Source organism: Vitis vinifera, chromosome 18 (genome assembly GCF_030704535.1).
Source record: "Vitis vinifera cultivar Pinot Noir 40024 chromosome 18, ASM3070453v1".
Lineage (NCBI taxonomy): Eukaryota > Viridiplantae > Streptophyta > Magnoliopsida > Vitales > Vitaceae > Vitis > Vitis vinifera.
The window spans coordinates 4,936,314-4,946,243 of NC_081822.1; the positions used below are offsets into that span (position 1 = coordinate 4,936,314).

A 9,930-nucleotide genomic window follows, 5' to 3' on the forward strand; every position below is an offset into this window, starting at 1 on the left:
TAGTCAAATATGGAAGAAAAGCTTGCCCAACATTGTTCTCCATCAAGTTTGCAAGTCAGGCCATGATCATGGAATTTTCGGCATCCCGTGTCTGAAAAGAAGGGTCTTCTTCTTCCAGTTGCTTCTTGGCACCAATGAGATAGTCCATCTTTACATGTCTTCATGTCACCATTTGAACAGAGCGGGACCAGTGAAGGTAATTTTTGCTGTTAAGTCTGTGGGCTGTAATTTGCAAGGGGTTACTGTTGAGAAAAACAGCAGGAGCGACTGTAGGTGTCAGCTGAGAGGTTTCTGTTGAAACCTTTTTACACTTTTGGAGGGAAATTGATAATTAGGGTTTATGGCACTATCAAAGATTTACTAGAATATTCTTCTAGAAGTCTCACCTACAAGATAAAATAATAAAATTTCACTATCAAAGAAAATTGTATCAACAAATTCCTAAAAAAAGTTTTCTTGGATACTCTAACTTTGCTTTTTTGATCAAGATGACATATGTTACTTTTTCAATCACAAAATTTAGAATCAAAGATTAGTTTTACATACTCAAAACTCTATATAAGAATGCATTTTTATCATCCTGACAGATGGAGAGGCTGTCAAAATTTTCTACTGTTTTCCATGTAGAAATTCCAAATATAAGATTCTGGTAAGGTTTGTATTGAGTGGCAGCCACTTGTTCTTCATTGGATTGAAGTGAAACTTTGACAGGGGTAACTCAAGGCATGGGATTGAGAGTGTGTTCAGAGATTACTGTGGCAAAGTGATGAGAACATTCTCCAAGCCAGTGGGCATAGGTCAGTCACTGAGGCTGAGATCTTAACCTTTCTGGAGGGCTTAAATAAGTCAAAGTCACCGGGACTTGACCATCTTATTATGATTCACTTGGACATTGTTAGTTTTTGGAAGACCCGAGAAAAGAGACTCTTGGAATTAAATGGAATAATAGTAAACAATATTGATTTTTTGAAGGGTTAAGTTGCACCTTTTAATTGCTCTTAGATCAGCCAACCAAATTGCAGATCAGCTAACAAACAAGGTGTGTCAACACTTGAGGCCTTTTTTGGGGACTTCTGGCATGCCCAAGTTATTGTGCTTGTTGTTCTTGCAGTTTGTGTTGTTCAGATCTCATGGCTCTTCTTCTCTTGTATTCTTCTAGTTACCTCTAGTTTTGAAGGATAATTCATCCTTGGAACTCTTTTTCATCCAATAAATATGTTGTTTCTTATAATATACATGCGCATGCCTATCCATTCTCTTTTATTTGGCCTTGTTGAGAGAGAGAGAAAGAAGAAAGACCTTAATTCTCATTCATGTAATATCTACTTACAATTGAGAAATATATATATATACAAGGCTAGGAGTCCTAACTACCATACATGTGACCTATATTAACAAGGAAATATTATACACTATAAATACATTATATTCAACACTCCCCCTCAAGTTGGAGCATATACGTCATATGCACCAAGCTTGTTACAAATATATTTAATCCTAGGACCTCTGAGAGATTTAGTGAAGATGTTTGCTAGTTGATCATTTGAATTAACAAAACTTGTAGCAACACAACCTAATGCGATCTTCTCTCTAATGAAATGACAGTCAACTTCAATATGTTTGGTCCTTTCATGAAAGACTGGATTGGATGCAATATGTAATGCGGCCTGGTTATCACAGATGAGTTTCATCTGTTCATCCTTTCCAAATCTCAACTCTTGAAGAAGATGTCTCAACCATATGAGTTCACATGTTGCCAAAGCCATAGCTCGATACTCGGCTTCAGCGCTAGATCTGGCCACTACATCTTGTTTCTTACTCTTCCAAGATATTAGATTACCTCCAATAAAAACACAGTACCCTGAAGTGGAACGTCTATCTGTGGGTGAGCCAGCTCAATCTGCATCTGTGTAACCAACAACCTAAGTATGACCTCTGTTCTCGTACAACACACCTTGGCCTGGTGTACTTTTGATATATCGAAGAATGCGGATTACGACATCCCAATGGCTATCACATGGTGACTGTAGGAATTGACTAACAATACTCACAGGAAAATAAATGTCTAGACGAGTAATGGTGAGGTAGTTCAATTTACCTACGAGCCGTCGATATCTCCCGGGGTCTCCTACAGGCTCCCCCTGTCCTGGTACAAGTTTGACATTCGGATCCATAGGTGTGTCTACCGATTTACAGTCTAACATACCGGTTTCTTCCAGGATGTCTAAAGCATACTTCCTTTGGGAAATGACCACATCAGAACTGGATTGAGCTATCTCAATTCCCAAGAAATAATTGAGTTTCCCCAAGTCTTTGGTCTGAAAGTGGGTAAAAAGATGTTGCTTTAGTTTCTTAATACCATCCTGATCACTGCCTGTAATGACGATGTCGTCCACATAAACAACCAGATAAATACATTGCCCCAAAGAGTTATGATGATAGAAAACTGAATGGTCTGCTGTACTGCAAAGCATGCCAAACTCTTGAACAACAGAACTAAAACGGCCAAACCATGCTCGAGGAGATTGTTTCAAGCCATATAGAGAACGGCGTAACCTGCACACTAAACCAGACTCCCCCTGAGCAACAAAACCAGGAGGTTGCTCCATATAAACTTCCTCGGCAAGATCGCCATGAAGGAAGACATTTTTAATATCCAACTGATAAAGAGGCCAAGAACACATAGCAGCCATGGAGAGAAGCAAACGGACAGAAGCAGTCTTGGCAACAGGAGAGAATGTGTCACCATAATCAGAACCATAAACCTGAGTATAGCCTTTAGCAACTAAGCGGGCCTTAAGGCGATCAACATGACCATCAGGACCAACCTTAACTGCGTAGACCCAACAATAGCCAACGGTAGATTTACCAGAGGGTAAAACAACAAGATCCCAAGTGCCATTAGAGTGCAGATCAACCATTTCATCCACCATTGCCTGTCGCCAGCCTGGATGGGAAAGAGCTTCATGGGTGCTCTTTGGAAGAGAAACAGAGGATATAGCAGAAACAAAAGCAGAATAGGGTGAAGATAATCGATGATAACTCAAAAAATTGTAAATAGGATGAGGATTACGAGTAGAGCGAGTACCTTTCCGAACAGCAATGGGTAAGTCATTAGGAGAAGGCAGAGCCGGGGCAGGTGAAGCCGAAGGGATAGGAAGTGAGTCAGCAAAAAGGAGAGGAGCAACGACACGAGAGCGTCGATGATAAACCTGAAGTGGTCAAGGAGGCATAGCATCAGGTGGGGAGACAATGGGAATAGGTAAGACTTCAGAAACAAGAAGAGACTCAGAAGTGGTGGAAAAGAATGGTGAGTCCTCAAAGAAGGTGACATCAGCGGAGATAAAGTATCGATGAGTCTCAAGGGAATAACAACGATAACCCTTCTGAAGTCTGGAGTATCCCAAGAAGAGGCACTTCATGGCTTTGGCGGAAAGCTTGTCCTGTCCAGGAGTGAGAATATGAACAAAGCAAGTACAACCAAAGACACAAGGAGGAAGGAAATAAAGTGGTTGGTCAGGGAAGAGAAGGGAGTGAGGAATCTGATCGTGTAAGACAGAGGAGGGCATATGATTAATCAAATAACAAGCGGTAAGAACAACGTCCCCCCAAAAACGAAAAGGAACATTACTATGGAGGAGGATAGTACAAGCTATCTCAACAAGATGTCGATTCTTGCGTTCAACTACCCTAATTTGTTGAGGAGTATGAGCACAAGAAGACTGATGAAGAATCCCATGATGAGACATAAATGAAGTAAATGGGGCTAAAAAATATTCCCTGGCATTGTCACTGCGTAACACACGAATAGAAATATTGAACTGGGTTTGGATTTCAGCATAAAATTTCTGGAAAATAGAGAATAACTCAGCTCGATTTTTCAATAAAAATAACCAAGTACATCAAGAATAATCATCAATGAAAGTGACAAAATACTGAAATCCTAAAGTAGACGCAGTCCGACAAGGACCCCAAACATTAGTGTGGACAAACTCAAAAGGAGACTCTGCCTGATTATTCAAACGCTTTGGGAACGAGACATGAGTATGTTTCCCAAGCTGACATGACTCACACGGAAGCGATGACAAAGTGGAAAAACGAGGGACCATCTTCTGGAACTTGGAGAGACTATGGTGGCCCAGACGATTGTGAATGAGGAGAGGAGCATCAGTGGAAATGCAAACTGCTGGAGATGAATCCGAGGTGAGGTGATAAAGGCCTTGAGACTCACGTCCTATGCCAATTGTCTTCCCCGTACTCCGGTCCTGCAACCAGGGATGAAGGAAGGCTAGTCGGCGTCAGACGAGGCTGGAGGAGGAGGCGCGTGGCCGGGAAAGTCCTCACGGGCCCTCACGCGCCGGCGTGTGAGATGCAGTCGCCGGACGGAAAAATGCGCGTGGCCGGCGCGTGGATGATCTTTTGGTTCCAGTGCCTTCACAAAAGTTGGAGATCTCCTCCAGGCGCTCCTTCTAGTATGGTCAGTGTCGGAAAAAGACGTCGCCGGAAAATTTTGCCCGCGGTGAGTGTTTTCTGACGACGATCCGACTGATCGGAAAGTCTTGGGAGATGGGGAAGGTGACTGGAATGAAACACGGTCACCGGAAGGTTTCCCGGAGTTGATGACACGGGAAATTGGAAAGAATTAGGTTTTCTCCCTTGGCTCTGATACCATGTTGAGAGAGAGAGAGAAAGAAGAAAGACCTTAATTCTCATTCATGTAATATCTACTTACAATTGAGAAATATATGTATATACAAGGCTAGGAGTCCTAACTACCATACATGTGACCTATATTAACAAGGAAAGATTATACACTATAAATACATTATATTCAACAAGCCTCATGATGGTGATATTCTGCCTTATATCCCTGTCTCAAAGGGTTTGCATTCATATATTTTGATTTTATTTTTTTAGCCGCCTATTTGTTACACCAAAGAAATTGTCAAAGTGATGTAAACTCCATTGATTGAAATAAGAGTTCTCCATTTCTTTACTCAAGTGAAATGCCTTGAGAAGGTTGTCTGCTTAGTTTCCATCCTTTCTTCCCCTCATTCTTTATTGTGGTTGTTATTTAAAACGTGGTTTCAACTGTATTGGCATTGCACTTTGTTGAGCAACCGATTTTCCTAAAAGGTCAAGCTTGTAGGATTTGGGCCAACAATGTACATCATGCATGTACTCTTAACACCCTCCCTCACATGTAACCTTCTTTGGGCTTATATATGGACTTGATAAATTGGGAGACAAAAGTAACCTCTTGAAGCTTTAAGAGATTGAGGAAATAAACATGTTATGAAGTTTGAACGTATGACCTCCTTCTAAGTGAGGTTATGATACCATGTTGAATAACCAACTTTCCTAAAAGTATAAGCTTATAGGATTTGGTTCCACAATACATATCAAACGCTCTAACACACTTCAAATAAGAATAATCATTTTATGGTAATGGACTACTTTGAGTTTGATGCACTTATTTGATTGCTCATTATCAGGGAACACCAATGATGCTAATGGGTGATGAATATGGGCACACTCGCTATGGAAATAATAACAGTTATGGACACGATACTGCTATTAATCATTTTCTGTGGGGACAGGTAAAGTGATTCTTCCTATTCGCTTTCTCACAGTTTTTGTCTGGATAACATAACCAATGGTGTAACATTTTGGGAAGGCAGTTGGATTCAAGGAAGAGGGATCGCTTTCGGTTTTTTAAAGAGGTGATAAAGTTTCGCCGCATGCATCATGTTTTTGGACGTGAAAATTTTCTTGAGAAGGTAAATCGCTTTCTGCTTTCTGTATTTGCATTCGATCATGGTTTTTAAAATTTATGACAAGTTCCATCATACCATTGGAGCCTCTTTCTCGTGTTTATATGGTAATTTCTTTTCTTTTTTTTAGGTGCAAGTGATCATAATTACCAAATACTACAAGACCTTTTTATTTTTAAACCATTGAGTGTACTAAGATGTACATTTGGTAATTTCTTATTTTTCAATATACTACATAGGTCTAAAATTTCTCTGAATTTTCATCCAAATTTTGGTTCTGGTCCAGGTTCCAATTTTAACCAATTGTTTTGGTTTAAGAAACTTCCAATGTACAATTCAGTCCAGTAAATTTTTAGGATTTCAGAAATTACAATTCAGCCCAGTAAATTTTTAGGATTTCAGAAATGTTGAAGTTGAGCTGGTGCAATTTTGACCCCAATGTAGGAAATCTTGAAACTTGTACTTTTGGTGGAAAACTATGATAACTTTGAAATTTCATGAACTTATATCAGATGTTTAATCATTTATTAGATATTTAATTGTGTTGTTATCCATTTTTAAGATGTTTAATCATAGTAGAGGGACTATATGGGAGCAACATCTAGGCTATGTTTGGTATGCTAGATATGCTATGGATTAAGATAATATACCTCTCATGTGTGATTGGGTAGAATAATGTATGTTTTTCCACCTCGTACTCTATAAGATAAGAAAAACAATATATCCATTCCGTTTTTGATATTTCATATGCTTGAGATTTAATAATCTCATGGAGAGAGAACGGATATACATATCTCATGGATCATAAATTCTTCTCCCTTAGATATTTTCTTTTATTTTATTATATATATATATATATTTTTTTTTTCATATTAGTGACTTTGCAAAACAAACAATTTTAATTAAAAAAATTAAAATTTTGGTTCAAAAATGTAATATTTTTTACTTATAAAAATTTAAACATTTAATTATTAATAAAGATAAAAATTATTTATTGAAAAATAAACTGTGTAAAAATCTTTAATTAATGCTAAGTATGAGAGAAACTTCATTTTTTCTTAAATACCAAATTTCCAAAAGTAATTTATTTTCTATGAAAAGTAACTTAATATTAAGCTGAAATATGTTTTCTATTCCAATTTTTAGTCCTTTCAAAAACAATCTTGAGATATTATTATGATTGGATATGATATCACATCCCATTGAAAATAATATCCTACGAAATGTATATATAGCCAAAACATGTTCTTAGTCTTTATGTGATTAAACATCTAAATTATATGTATCTTAACAATATACATTTGTTTACTCCACATACCCATACTTGTCTTGTATTATGTTTTCTTCGGAAATGTTTTGCCTCAAAATCATGCAATAATGTTTCTATTAACATTTCCCAGAATTTGATTTAGAATTTCCCTATTTTTGCTACTAAATTTCACTGATTTTTCCATAATTAATGTCAAAATGGAAATCTATATTGAAAATTCCATAAATTTGGTTCCTCGGTATAATTGTTGAAATCCTGAGTTCAACAATTACTGGTAGGTAATATTTATGTTACTTCAAATCCTGATTTAGACATTTTATTCTTTGCTCTGGGTTCCCCTATATATTTCCATATAATTTCCTCTCTTCTTGCATTGGCGGAAACATTACTGGTAGGTAATATTTATGTTACTTGCAAGTTGAATTCCATGCATGGCCAGAAGAATATTGATAAAGTTCACAGCATTTGTGGCTATGGTGTGGGAGAGAAGAAATCCTTTTGGTTAATTATAGATCCATATTTTATTTTTATGCATGTTGCCTGTCTATCATCTATCATTGTTTCTCTACTTTTAATGCTTGTGAATTTATGCAGAAAGATGTGACATGGCATGAGGACAACTGGGACAATTATGAGAGCAAATTCCTTGCATTCACGTAAGAAATATATTCTGCTGCTAAGTAAACATGGATGTCTAAATCAATTCTGCTTCTAAGTGTTTTATTGCATGATGGGATCGAGCTTACATTCATTTTTTCCTTTATTTTCGATTTATTGATAGTTCTATTTTGTGTCATCTTCTCCAATTCAAGTCTAAGAATCAGGAAAATAACACTAGTACCTTTTTTCTCCTCAAGAACCCATGGACATGCCTTTTAAGTCCAGGATATGGTTTTCAAAAGAAACTAGACTTGTCTTCATTGTTTCAATCATGTACTCACATTAGAACACTTCTGTATTGAACCTTTTAACCACATTGACAGACATCCAAGAATTGTCTGTACTGGACTTTGTCAACATGGCTATGGGTGCATCCAGTTTGTCACTGTTAATTGTATGTTCTTGATTCAGTTTGTCCACCTTTTGGATAGTTCCAATAGGAGGAGAGACCACAGCTCACACATGCAATACCCTTCAGCTGGCTTATACCTGGGACATTATTATCTGACAACACAGGGGACCTAAACTATATCATGTACTTGAAACCATATCACATGCTTTCTGCTTCTACTAAAGATTACCTAGAGATAAAAGTAGGTTATAATTTTATTTGTGATGGGAGATGGTAATGTGCAGTTCTCAACTCCACCGAAATGGTCGTACAAATATATGTATTTTGAGTTTTATCATAACTTGAGTTCACAGTTCCTAATCCCTTGCTGCACTTGTGGAGTTCCTAAATATGGGGTAAAACTACTGGGGTTTGCCCAGCTAGTTCCAACCGAGTCAACATGCTGACTCATCCTAATACTGCATATTACGTTTCACAATAAGTGAAGACATATAGGACAAGCAGGAAGCACCTTTATTGAACTATTAGTATTTGCAGACTTCATGCAAATAATGGAGGAGACATATATTTGGCATTCAACACTCATGACTTCTTTGTCAAAGTTGCAATACCCTCACCACCAGCAAACAGGCGTTGGTTCCGAGTGGTTAGTTTTCTTCTCTACTTCTAGTCCATATAACAAAGTTTCCACTTCTTAACCTTGTTAACCTGCATGTGCATTATTTGGTGCTTAAAAAATGTGCATTTATGGCCTTCATTTCTACATCCCTAACCTCTTTTCCTTCAGCTCTCTAATTGAAATTCTCTGGCCTTCATAACATGGACTAAGCCACCCATACTAGAGACCAGTGTGTGGATAATGAAATTAGAGAATAATCAGCTACAAGTATGAAGCTATACCTGTCAGTGAATAATATGATTATGGTGATGGAAGAACTGATTAGGATTAACCATTTTTTTCCTCAGATCCCATGGTGTTTCTCAATTAATGGTTTGTCCTTGATTTTGTGTAGTGTCATTTTCCAGCCCCCCATTATTTCATTTTTAATCATTTATACATGAATTTCTGAAGAAGTATTCTTGATGTTGAATTACAGGTAGACACTAATCTGGAGTCTCCCAAAGATTTTGTCTCTGAAGGTGTCCCAGGCATTGGAAGCGCTTACAATGTGGCTCCTTACTCTTCAATTCTTCTTGAAGCAAAGCTATGAATCGACTGTAGAAGCTTCTTATAGAACATTGCACCTGAACGCTATGTCTCAGATGTTGTCCCATACATCAGAGAGGCGGCCAAAATTGAAGTTGTTGTCATATGGATGTACATTTCCTCTTCCAAGTAATAATAAAGGTGACTACAGATGAGAGAATATCCAAGATTCACATCTTAAATTTTAGATAACCCATTAACAAACATGTACCAGCATGAATGAGAATAATATATTGGAGGAGATGATACCTAAATAAGAGCAGGTTTGATAGTAGCTCTTTATACGTATTAGGATGTGGTTGATTACATCTTTGCACAGATGATGTAATGTAGCACCTTCATGGAATGTATGCTTTGAATAAGATGCGTCTTTTGCTTTTGATGGGTGAAATTGTGTAAAAGCGGTCAAGGGCTGGGTCCAAAAGTATAGTCTAGGTCTTCTATCCCGACCTTTGTGGAGTGGGTTATGGTTGCCAGCTAGCTTTCCCTCCACATTGCGGCTAGTTCCATCTTTAACCAATCAAGATTGAAGGGGGATGTTGTGTTGTTAGTAATGTTTTCAGCATTGGATCCGTCATTAAATCGAAAAGGTTACTAGTTTTCGATTTATTGATTGGGATGGCGATTGAACCAGTTGAATTGATAACATTACAAATATATATTATTA

The 9,930-nt window shown here is 37.6% G+C and overlaps 1 protein-coding gene across 1 annotated transcript in view; it reads left to right on the forward strand.

Moving 5' to 3' along the window:
• LOC100255802 (isoamylase 3, chloroplastic) overlaps nt 1–9,654 on the forward strand; it is a 53,639-nt gene extending 43,985 nt beyond the window's left edge. Inside the window, exons 19-23 of the mRNA XM_059734262.1 lie at nt 5,496–5,600; nt 5,682–5,780; nt 7,639–7,700; nt 8,594–8,702; nt 9,154–9,654. Of these exons, the coding sequence (XP_059590245.1) occupies nt 5,496–5,600; nt 5,682–5,780; nt 7,639–7,700; nt 8,594–8,702; nt 9,154–9,267 (489 nt within the window). The 3' untranslated portion in view covers nt 9,268–9,654. The remainder of the gene's footprint in view (nt 1–5,495; nt 5,601–5,681; nt 5,781–7,638; nt 7,701–8,593; nt 8,703–9,153) is intronic.
• The last annotated feature ends 276 nt before the right edge of the window (nt 9,655–9,930 follow it).